Source organism: Chiloscyllium punctatum, chromosome 1 (genome assembly GCF_047496795.1).
Source record: "Chiloscyllium punctatum isolate Juve2018m chromosome 1, sChiPun1.3, whole genome shotgun sequence".
NCBI classification, from domain to species: Eukaryota; Metazoa; Chordata; class Chondrichthyes; order Orectolobiformes; family Hemiscylliidae; genus Chiloscyllium; species Chiloscyllium punctatum.
The window spans coordinates 130,948,117-130,961,114 of record NC_092739.1 but is presented as its reverse complement, the minus strand read 5'-3'; the positions used below and the strand labels follow the sequence as shown (position 1 = coordinate 130,961,114).

The 12,998-nt window shown below is 40.8% G+C and overlaps 1 protein-coding gene across 2 annotated transcripts in view; it reads left to right on the top strand.

Moving 5' to 3' along the window:
* The window catches only part of dcc (DCC netrin 1 receptor), a 1,336,447-nt gene that overhangs the window by 1,202,855 nt on the left and 120,594 nt on the right, over positions 1-12,998 (top strand). For both annotated transcript variants that reach the window (XM_072574203.1, XM_072574193.1), the window contains exon 21: positions 12,245-12,277. In XM_072574203.1, the coding sequence (XP_072430304.1) occupies positions 12,245-12,277 (33 nt within the window). The remainder of the gene's footprint in view (positions 1-12,244; positions 12,278-12,998) is intronic.

The following is a 12,998-nucleotide window of genomic DNA, read 5'->3' as shown; positions in this document are numbered from 1 at the left end:
TCCTGCCTTTATAATAAGTTTTTCTTTCCAATTTTCTTTATCAAAATGAGAGGGTAAACAATCATTTGTTCATACTCCTCTGTTGAGTGAGTGGAATGATAATGTAGTTATGCAACTTTAACTTTGGAGGGTAATTTTGTACCGTAATTGATTTGTAAGCTGTTTGTCCATGCATTCCTGAACCATGGCAAATCTTTGTTTAACCTGACTTAAAAAAGCACATACTAGCCAGTAATTTAGAAGTCTAAGAACAAGGCAGTATATTATCTTCCATGCTTCTTCATCCTAAGCCTGTTTAAGATCCTGCTACCATTGTTAGTGTTGTAATGAGAGCTGCAATTTCTGTGAGATTGAAAAGACCAAGGAAAAATGGAGAGTAAAGAAGTTATTTTGTTATTAGCTTCTTGTCTTAAATCTATCTGTATAAATAATATGTTTTCAATATGCTTTCCATTCTTGCCTGAAATTCTGCTGAATTCACAATAAGAGATCTGATGCAGAATAATGAAAAAAATCAGAAGCCAAGCAAATTTATTAGAATTGGACTACAAGAGAAGCTGTGCTATTTACTAAATAGGCCAGTTGTCTCTGAGTCACCACCTAGCAGTTCTTTGGTCTTTGTCACATGGCTATTAATGGCTTCAGAATCATATCATTCCAACCTGTCTTGTAATTAAAGAGAGCAAAACACTCAGCATTAATGATATGTTCCATTATGTTAATGTTAGCTTTGAACCAGTCAGTATTTTGCTGTTCTTGCTTCCCATACAGTGAGAGTGCTGAATTGTAGATTATTTCTTGAAGTACTAGCTATCTAGAATATTCAGAATGCTGGAAGCATGTATGAAGGGATCAAAAGTGAAACATGTGAGTAAGCAAATAAAGTGACTTAATTAAAAACAAAGACGGGAAGTTTCTCCCTGACTGCGATAAATTTTAGTAGACCACTACCCTAAGTACTGGATTAGTGGTGCTGGTAGAGCACAGCAGTTCAGGCAGCATCCAACGAGCAGCGAAATAAGTAGTTCTCACCACTTGTCTGGATGGGTGCAACTGCAAGAGCACTCCTGAAGCTTGACACCATCCAGGACAAAGCAGCCCACTTGATTGGCACCACATCCACAAATATCCACTTCTTCCACCACTGACGCTCTGCAGCAGCAGTGTGTACGATCTACAAGGTACACTGCAGACATTCACCAAAGATCCTTAGACAGCACCTTCCAAACCCATAACCACTGCCATTTAAAAACGCAAGGACACCGGATGCATGGGAACACCACCACCTGCAAGTTCCCCTCAATCCACTCCTGAGTGAGTTCCTTCACTGTCACTATGTCCAAATCCTGGAATTCCCTCCCTAAGGGTATTGTGGGTTCACCTACTACACATAGACTGCAAAGGTTCAAGATGACAGCTCACCACCACTTCTCAAGGGCAACAAGGGATGGGCAATAAATGCTGGCCAGCCAGCTCTATCCACAGCCCAATAAGTGAATTTTTTTTTTAAAGTCTACACAAGAAGTCTCCTTACATACTAGAACTGACAGAAAGCTGTTCAGTATTGTTCATCTGAAATCTGAAGCAAAGTGCATCAAGTTTGTGAGTGGGAGATCAGGCCTCATAAATTTGTTAGAGTTCTTTGATGAAGCGACCAGGAAGGTTGATGAGGGAAAGGCGGTAGACATAGTCTATATAGATTTCAGTAAGGCCTTTGATAAGGTTTCACATGGTAGGCTGCTCTGGAAGGTTAGATCACATGGGATCCAGGGCGAGCTGGCAAATTGGATACACAATTGGCTTGATGGTAGGGAGCAGAGGGTAATAGTGGAATTTGCTTATCAGACTGGAGGTCTGAGACTAGTGAAGTGCCTCAGGAGTTGATGCTAGCCCCATTTGTGTTTGTTTTTTACGTCAATGACTTGGATGAGAATGTCCAAGGCATGATTAGCAGGTTGCAGATGACCCTAAAATAGGAGGTATCATGGACAGTGAGGATGGTTATCAGAAATTGCAGTAGGACCTTGATGAGTTGGGGAAGTGTTCAGAGAAATGGCAAATAGATTTTAATATAGATAAGTGTGAGATCTTGCATTTTGGAAAGTCAAATCAGGATAGATGTTTCATGGTGAATGGTAGGGCTTTAACGAGTGTAGTGGAACAGAGGGATCTTGGAGTCCAGGTTGACAGTTCTCTGAATGTGGAGTCACAGGTAGACTAGGCAGTGAAGAAGGCTTTTGGCACACTGGCCTTCATCAGTTAGGGCATTGAGTATAGAACTTGGGAGGTTATGTTGCAGTAATACAGGATGTTGGTCAGCCCGCACTTGGTCACCTTGCTATTGGAAGGATGTTATCTGGAAAGAGTACAGAAGAAATTTATAAGAATGTTGCCTGAACTCAATGGTCTGAATTATAAGGAGAGGTTGGACAAGCTAGGACTTTTTTCTTTAGAACATAAGAGACTGGGGGCTGAGGCTGGGTGGGGTGGGTGGGATGGGGATGTCCTTATAGAGGTATATATGATTATGGGAGGCATGGATAAGGTGAATGCACTCAGTCTTTTTCCTAAGGATGGGGAAATTGAGGACTAGAGGGTATCAGTTTAAGGTTAGAGGGGAAAGAATAAAAAGGAACCTGAGGGTCAACTTTTTAACACAGAGGATGGTACACATATGGAATGAGCTATCAGCAGAAGTGGTTGAGCGGTTACATTAACAACATTTAAAAGTCATTTGCATAAATGCATGAATAGGAAAGGATTAGGAGGATATGGGCTAAGTGTAGGCAAATAGTGGGAATGGACATTTTGGTCAGCATGGACCAGTTTGGGCCAAAGGGCCTATCTTTGTGCTGTAGGACCAGATGACTCTATGACTCTAAGTCCTCATCAGAACTTTATGCTGATGACATTGCATTGACATTCCATACTGAAACCTGTAAAGAGTTTGGTTTAATCATCATCATTTGGAAGAAAAATATCATGGTCCAGAGTGTGGCAATGCTACCATCTATCAGCATTGACAATGTGATGCTATTGATAGCTTCATATATTTGAGGTCTTTAATCATGGACAATCCTATGATTTGGTGCTGAACTCAATACATTAATTGCAAAACCTGTCACTATTAAGTCCATGCTGAGTAAGAGAATGTGGTACAGCAACAATTCAAACAGAAAGTGCTAGAAACCTCATCGTGTCTGGGACGATCTGTGGAATGCTGCCAGACCTACTGGATTATTCCAGCAGTTTCTATTTTTATTTCAGATCTCAAGCATTTGCAGTAGTTTGTTTTATTTTAATGGAACAGAAACCTGATCAAGAATATCTACAAATTGCCTAAGCCTACATCCTTGGTACACCACTCAACAATGGCGAGACCTGAATAACGTCTGCCAAGCAGGAAAGAAGGCTGAACAGTTTCTACCTTTGTCATTTCACAAGTATTCTTAGAATTATTTGACAGGACATGGTCACAAACTCAGAGGTCTTGGAGTATGCTAATTCAATCAGCATGCATGCATTGCTAAGCCAATAATGTCCATGCTGGCTCAGCCACATTCATAATGCCCAGTGACCTTCTTTTATTGATCACTGAGTCATAACCTCCTGATATTCCATAACCTTGTTTAAACAAACACTTGCAAGTGAGATTTGAGGTTGATGGACATTGGCGTTGATAATCTGGAGACAATTGCTAATGGCCTTGACCTTTGGAGGCTGTTTGGAAGAGCATTGGAATAGGTGAGCAGAAATGGAAAGCTCAGCTGACTGAAAAGAGAGCCCAGAGAAAACAGAAGCTGGCAGATTATGCACCTCCTCAGCCTAATGTCCTCCTCTGCACCAAATGTGACAGCGATTGCCATGTTCCTGTACCACGCCAGGCAATGCTTCACATAAAGCTGACCATAGCAGAACCTTACAAAACAGAAAGGAATAATGTGTACAATTTTCATAGCATGATTGAAATATCTTAGAGAAACGGCAATGAAATTTGACTTGTTTCTGGGATGAGGGGATTGTGTACTATGGAGAGGATGAGTAGAATTGTTCTTTATTCCTTAAATTTTAGAAGAATGGAAGGAAGATGAGCTACTTGTGTTTGGATTAACAAGGTATATAAATTGAGAATTTTTTCCTCCTTCCTCAGGAATATAGAATGTGGAGAAATTGTTGACACAGTCTCAGAAAGGGTTTTGTCATTGGTACTGAGAGAAAGGGAAATCTCTTCACTTAATGGTTTGTAAACCTCTAGAATTCTTCACCTTCAAGAACTATCAACGCTCAGATGTTGAGAATGTTCAAAACAATACCAATAGATATTTTGGGTACTAAGGGAATTAAGAAGTGTGAAGACATTACAGAGAGCTAGAGTTGAGATAGAAAATCAGCCATGATCCTGTTGTATGACCAAGCAGCCTCAAAGGGCCAACGTGCCCATAATTGCCGCTTATTGTAATGGTTTCATATTTTTGATTTTACTCGAATTTCTTTGAGTGTTCTCCAATGGGTGATTGATGGAAATTCTGAAAAAATGAAGTAAAACGATAAAGCTGACATTTACCTAAAGTGCTTCCACTGTCTTCCACCATGATTACTTGTTGAAAGGGGAGCTGGTAGAGGTGTATAAGATGGTGAGGGATAGAGTTAAGGTGGAGACCAAAACACTTTTTTCCATAGTGGGCATGGATTTAAGTTAACATGTCGAAGGCTGACAGGAAAATTGAGGAAATACATTTTCATCCAGGAGGTAGTAGGAGTCTGGAGCTCACTTAGCGTACAAGAATTTTCCTATTTGTCTACCTTTCAATCTGGAAGCTTGTCTATAACCAAGAAGTAGAATACTTTCATTCATTAATTCAAGAGAAATATGTATTATCCTTCACTTACTGATGCCAATATTTTTGTAAATGGATCGACTTTCAACTCAGTAAAAACCTATGGGGAGCTTAGAAACATCCTGTCATGACAATCCGTGAATTGTACAAAGTACCCAAGGGGGATGGCAGGTGTGCATTTAAAAATTCCATGAAATTAGGATTGGTTGTCACAGTGAGTCAGTTGTCTATCATTTATCCTCTGGGACATATGTTTAAATACTGTTTTGCCTAGTGGCCTGCAAGTCTCATTTCTTTAATGCCTGCAAGTGTTCTATGTCAAATTTATTTGATATTGTCTCAGTCTGGTTTGTGGTAAATGTTTGGATTACAGAAGAGATGTGCCCATTATTTAGCAGTATATTGAATTACTCAAAAACATCATAAGCATTAACTTTGATTCAGTTGAAAGATTGTTTGTTAGGTTAGAACAGTGCAAAGAGGCATTGCTCTGCATTATATATGTGACTTTGGCTGGAAGATATGCAAATGTTTTAATTTGCTAACACACATTACTGTCCTCTCTTTAAAACAATGTATATATTTTGGAAATATACTCAATTTATCTGCGTTTCCAAATGAAATGGTGCAAATGACCTGATTACTGGTCCTATTGTTACTTTATGATGGATTTCCAATTTCCAGCCCAGAAACAGTTGGGACTTGACTCTACACAATCTGATCTGAGGATGAAAATGTAGCAAACTTGCCCTAACCAAAATTGATCATCCTGTCTTTTCCTTGCCTTTTGTTTTATGTGTTTTTTTTCCCCCTACATAACAGTTTCATAGAATCATTTACAGCATGGAAGGAAGCCTTTGGCCCATAATATCTGCACTGGTCAACAAAGATCTGATCAGTCACCCCATTCTTGACTCACAGCCTTGGAGCAACACAAGTGAATATTTCAATACTACTGAGAAGTTACGCAACTTTCTGACTTAACTACCCTACGTAGTAATAGTAGTTAACTACTCTAAGTATGCTAAGTGAGCTCCAGACTCCTACTACCTCCTGGAAGAAAATGTATTTCCTCAATTTTCCTGTCACCCTTCGACATGTTAACATAAATCCATGCCCACTATTGCCCCCTCCACTTATGGAAAAAAAGTGTTTTGCTATCCACCTTAACTCTACCCCTCATCATCTTATACACCCTACTAGCTCCCCTTTCAACAAGAAAAACTAGCCAAGCCTACCTAATCTTTCCTCATAGTCTGACCCTTTCTAGCCCAGGCAGCATCCTGGTAAATCTCCTCTACACTTCCTCTTGTACAATCCTATCCTCCTTATGATCTGGTGATCAGAACTACATGTAAATATGTGAGTTGTGGCTTAACTAAAGTTCTGTATAATTCCACCGTAATCTCCCAACTTTTATCATCTATATGTTGGCTAATTAAGGCAAATAACCTACGTGTTTTTTTTAACTACCTTATCTTCCTGCCTTGCTCCCTCAGGGATCTAATTCCTCTGATTTTCAGTACTTTCCCTTGCCTTTTTAGATTTGCCCAAGTGCACTGCATCAGAAAATTCTGGGTTGAGTTCCATTTCTGCTCAGCTCTGCCCAACTTCCAGTCCATTGATATTTTCTTACAGTTTATGGTCAGCCTCTTAAATCCCTGTCTCTCCAAGTACAGATATATTGTATCCATAGGAGATTAGGAGGTTAGTGAGCAAAATTAGGGCACATGGTATTGGGAACAAAATACTGACTTGGATTGAAAATTGGCTGGCTGACAGGAAACAAAGAGTAGTGATAAATGGCTCCCTTTCGGAATGGCAGGCAGTGACCAGTGGGGTGCCACAAGGTTTGGTGCTGGCACCGCAGCTGTTTACAATATACATGAATGATTGAGATGTAGGCATTAAAAGTAATATTAGCAAATTTGCTGATGACACAAAGCTGGGTGACGGGGTGAAATGTGAGGAGGATGTTATGAGAATACAGGGGACTTGGACAGGCTAGGTGAATGGATGGATGCATGGCAGATGCAGTTTAATGTGGATAAATGTGTGGTTATCCACTTTGGTGGCAAGAACAGAAAGGCAGATTACTATCTAAATGGAGTCAAGTTAGGTAAAGGGGAAAGTAGAATGAGATCTAGGTGTTCTTGTACATTAGGTAAAAACAATGACTGCAGTTCCTGATGAAGGGCTTTTGCCCGAAACGTCGATTTTGAAGCTACTTGGATGCAGCCTGAACTGCTGTGCTCTTCCAGCACCACTAATCCAGTTCTTGTACATTAGTCAATGAAAGCAAATATGTAGGTACAGCAGACAGTGAAGAAAGCTAATGGCATGCTGGCCTTGATAACAAGAGGAATTGAGTATAAGAGCAAAGAGGTCCTTCTGCAGCTGTACAGGGCCCTGGTGAGACCACACCTGGAATATTGTGTGCAGTTTTGGTCTCCAAATTTGAGAAAGGACATTCTGGCTATTGAGGGAGTGCAGCGTAGGTTCACGAGGAAAGATTGGAGCGACTGGACTTGTATACACTTGAGTTTAGAAGGGTGAGATGGGATCTAATTGAGATGTATAAGATTATTAAAGGATTGGACACTCTGGAGGCAGGAAGCATGTTTCCGCAGATGGGTGAGTCCAGACCAGAGGACACAGTTTAAAAATAAGGGGTAGGCCATTTAGAACAGAGTTGAGGAGAAACTTCTTCACCCAGAGAGTGGTGGATATATGGAAAGCTCTGCCCCAGAAGGCAGTGAAGGCCAAGTCTCTGGATACTTTCAAGAAAGAGATGGATAAAGCTCTTAAAGATAGTGGAATCAAGGGTTATGGGGATAAGGCAGCAATAGGAAACTTGTTGTGGATGATGAATGGTGGTGCTGGCCTGAAGGGCCAAATGCCCTACTCCTGCACCTATTGTCTATTGTCTATTATCCCTTAAGAAAAAATGAATTAATTCTCATAATTTACCCAGCACTGAAGTTAGACTGACTGGCCTGCAATTTCCTGGTCCATCCCTTCCTCCAATCCTCTGGCAGCTCACCTATGGTCAGAACGTGTTTGAAAATTACTGCTAGGACCCATGATATTTCTATCCTTCCCTCAACAAAGTAGAATATATTTCATCAGGGCCTACAGATTTATCCACTTTAAAGGTTGCAAAACCCATTCATACCTCCTCTCTTTCTTTCTCTCTCTCTCTCCCTTTCTGTGTTAACTTTGTCAAATGTTTCACAGTGCTGCAGTCTGATGTCTACACCTGCATTGTCCTTTTCCACTGTGAAGGCTGACACATGGTATTGTTATGGACTAGGCCAGACCACTCAAAGCATTCTTAAGCAGGCAGACCTAAACCTAACTTTGCAAATTGTTTCGGTAAGTGTACAGTGAAAATTACAGGAGTGAAATAGCTAGGCTGATTACTAGATTTTTAAAACAGACAAAACATTTATTCACAAAATTACACAATGAAACACAAGGAATAGAATAAAGATAGAATAAACCTATCCAGCTAGACTTAATTATGCTGTTCAGCATACACACAACAGTCCCAATGAGCAAACTCCCTTTAAAACCTAGTATAAATGGAACACATGCTCACAGGTTGAAGGTGAAGGACAAAAGAGAGAGAGAATTTCCACACAGCTCCCTGTTGAACTTCCCAGTTCAAACTGAACTAAAAATGAGATAAAAACGGGGTAAAAACAATGTCTGCAGATGCTGGAAATCAGATTCTGGATTAGTGGTGCTGGAAGAGCACAGCAGTTCAGGCAGCATCCAAGTAGCTTCGAAATCGACGTTTCGGGCAAACGTCGATTTCGAAGCTCCTTGGATGCTGCCTGAACTGCTGTGCTCTTCCAGCACCACTAATCCTAAAAATGAGATGACCTATCACCTTTATCTCCTCCCCCACTCACCCATTGTACTCTACGCTACTCTCTCCCCACCCCCACCCTCCTCTAGCTTATTTCTCCATGCTTCAGGCTCACTGCCTTTATTCCTGATGAAGGGCTTTTGCCCGAAACGTCGATTTCGCTGCTCGTTGGATGCTGCCTGAACTGCTGTGTTCTTCCAGCACCACTAATCCAGTATTTGGTTTCCAGCATCTGCAGTCATTGGTTTTACCTCTTAAAAATGAGAGCTGACCACTCCCTCTCTTTATACAGTCTTGACTCAGTTTTAGCTGTTAAGTAGCTGCTCCCAGTCAACTTGGGCCGATCTTAATAAAATTAGCCTCTCTTTAGTTTTGAACTTTATTTCCAGGCCCACACTTTTCCCTTTTCCTTTATGTAACTGAGTTTTGGTCACTATCTCCAAAATGTTCCTCTACTGATACACCTTCTACCAGCCCAGTCTTCTTAGGTGCAGAACTACTCCTCCCTCATTGGGATTTCCATGTACCGGCTGAAAACGTTCTCCTGGATGTAATTTAAGAATTTTATGCCCTCCCTACCTTGCACACTAAAACAATTCCAGGTCATATTTCGGTCGTTAAAGTGCTCTACTACAGGTCATTGTGCTATAACATGCCTTTAGTCGGCAAGAATTGGCTATAACACAATTGATGAATTGTGTATGTTGTTTGGATAATGCAAACTTTCTAATGAACAGGTATAGCTATTTGCTATTAGCGATCTTCTACAGCGCAATGTTCTATGCATGAGGGTGCACAACTGTTGCATTATAGCAGAATGACCTGTATTACTGCCTTATTACTTTTCTCTGAAATTTGATCATATATTTCTTCCTCTATCTTTCCATGACTGTTAGGGACTGATAGCACTCATCCAACAATGTGTTTGCCCTTTTTGTGTTATTTATTTGCACTCATATGGTCTTACTTGACAATCCTTCCAAGATATCATCCCTGTTCCCTATTATAATTGATACCTTGATCAATATTGCGACCCCACCCTGTTCCATTCCCCTCTCTATTTTGTCTGAATCTCCTATAATCAGAATGTTGAGCTGCCAATCCTTCCAATCTTTCATAGTGTCTTACAGCATGGAAACAGACACTTCGGTCCAACTAGTCTAGGTCAAATGTAATCCCAGACTAAACTAGTCCCTCTTGCCTGCACTTTATCAGTCAAAATTTGGTCATAGCTATAATACCATATTCCTACATGCCAGTCTGTGCCCCAGCTCATCTATCTTATTCGTCAGACAAGACCACTTCCCTACATGCTTTTGTGCATGCTCACACTTTAATTCTGTTGAAGGAGCTCCACTGACAGTTGTTTGTTTTTGGGATGTCTCCTCACTCACTGCCACTTTTAACCTGCTTCCAAGTCCCAGAGTGCTCCAGTATCACCAGTCACTCTACTTCTTGGAACCACTCTGCACTTTATGACCTTTTTAACCTAACTGATGCTGTTTCTAAGCCCCACTCTGGTCCACCACTGGTCTGTCTGCTTCTGCTTCTGCTTCTCTGTGTGTATCCCCTCCTCACCCACCCCTTTCAGTGACAGTGACTGCCTGTCACAGGCTCCCCTCTCAGTGACACTGACTGCCTGTCACAAGGCCCCCTCCTCACCCTCCCCTCTCAGTGACACTGACTGCCTGTCACAGGCTCCCCTCCTTGCCCTCCCCTTTCAGTGACACTGCCTGTCACAGGGCCCCCTCCTCACCCTCCCCTCTCAGTGATACTGATTGCCTGACACATGGTGCCCACCTCACCTCTTCCTCAGTCTCCTTTTGTGGTAATTTCTATCAGTTGGGAGCTATCTAGTGAGTTGGTGCCATCAACACTGCTGTGAAGCAGTGAAGAACTGAATAGAGAGCTTTACCCTACTGCATATTTTGCTCTCAACTGAAAACAGATGGAGTTGACTGACTGGGGGCAGTTGATCTTGAATATCTCTTAAAACTGGTATACGAAGGTGATGTTTCATAGAATTCCTTCAGCGTGGAAGCAGGCCATTTGGCCCATTGAGTCCACACTGATCCTCCAAAGAGCATCTGACCTCACCATTTCCCATGGCTAACCCCACCTAGCCTGCACACTGAGGGCAATTTAGCATGACCAATCGACAGAGTCATTGGACTGTGGGAGAAAACCAGAGCACCCAGTGGAAACCCACTCAGACACAGTGTTTTGAACTCAGAGTCCAATACTAATACTTAAAATCAAATTTCATGGATTTATTAGCAGAGACATGCCACATAAGATACGTTAGCAGCAAATTTGTTTCTGAGAATCAGCTGAAATATTGGACATGAATATTGAACATTACTTTTTTGATTGAGGTAATTATAATCCACAAGTAAGTTTTACCAGTTTGACAGATGGAAAGGTAACTCAGAAGGTCCCAGCATTTAAAGAAGTGGTTATAGAACATAGAACATAGAACGTAGAACAGTACAACACAGAACAGGCCCTTCAGCCCACGATGTTGTGCCGACCATTGATCCTCACGTAAGGTAAACCTAATGTACGAACCCTCAAATTTGTGACCATATGCATGTCCAGTAGTCTCTTAAATATCCCCAAAGACCTCGCTTCCACAACTGCTGCTGGCAACGCATTCCATGCTCTCACAACTCTTTGCGTAAAGAACCCGCCTCTGACATCCCCTCTATACTTTCTGCCAAACAGCTTAAAACTCGTGTTAACAACTTCTCCCCTGGGAAAAAAGTCTCTGGCTATCAAATCTATCTATGCCTCTCATTATCTTGTGCACCTTGTGTACTTTGCCATAATGGTCCTCAACCACTGACATAACACAGCTCTTAAAACATTGAGTGAACTATTTTTAGATCACATGGACTAGGTGAAGCAGTGATATAGATGTCAATGATTATCGCAAAAATCAACATGTATCAAATTACTTTGTGCATTGTCAAGAGGGAATTACATAGAACTTTACAAGACAGAAATGGGTTAATCAATCAAATAGGCCTCATCCAGTGTTTCCACTCCACATAATCCTCCTTCCTTCTTCCACCTCACTTCATCTCATCCTACCAACTTGTCCTTCCATTGCTTTCATCATCTTGTTCTTAGTTAACTCTGCTTAAATGTGTCAGCTTCCATCTAAATGCAGACAGAATGTGTTGGATTTGACTTTGAAACTTCTGGCATAACAAAAGTTGCTTTGCAGGTCCACTTTTGAAACTGGATTGAGTTGATCCATTTTTTGAAAAATCTTATCTAATGATACAGTAATTTTAAAATCCACAGCCTTCATGGAGGTCCCTCAGGAGCTAGGTGATAAATATTTTCCATAACTTGATACAGTTCTTTTTGCTTATGTATCAGTGAAATGTAAATGTTAAAATGCATTTAATCCAGTCAGTCAGTGTGATAAACTTGTGCTACATCGGTTTTTCAAACTTCAGTCAGTTCCACATGCAAGTCTCTCCTGGAAGCTGTCAGTATCTAATAGTATTGTCTTTTCTTACAGTTGAACACCCTGACAAAATGGCTAATGACCAAGGTACAGTAGCACCACACTGTCAACTTTTCAGATCAAATCAGAGATGTGTAATATGAATAACATTTGGTGCCATTTTATAATGCAATGATCCTTCAGGGTCATATGCAGAAAGGAATTACTGCTCGCGTGGTAATTAATCTCATTAATGAAGTGCCACTGAGCCGAAGCGTGTGCTTAATGAGTTAGAAGTAGACTTCCTCAGACGAGAATTGTTTTGTCTTTCTAGTCAGACAGATCAAGTGAATTGATTTCAGTTCATTCCTTTTACATGAGATTCTAATTTCTATGAATAATCTTTTAATTACCCAGTGCATTTGTTCGACACATGAAGGGGCCACATTTTGGCTGTTATGAATCCAATGCTTCTTTTTTTTTCTCTACCTCTAAGCAAATGCTTTGTATGTGTTGTGCATGGAAAGCATCCATCATATATGAAATCCTGAGTGGCTCAAGCTATTCATAAACAAAAAAATAAATAACGGTCACGCGGATATTGCTGATTGCTTTAAAAGTTATGACAAATAAGAAAAGCTCCATCTATAAGCAACTACAAACCCCCAAAATACAAGCAAAACTGCTTCTCACTCTTTTTACAAGTTGCCATCTTGGTTTTTTGTGATCGAAATGATATATTAACAGTAACGTCTTGGCACACCCCAGTTCTGGCTAATAATGATGTCACTTGGAATTTGATTCGGACTACCAGAAATGTTTCTCCCAC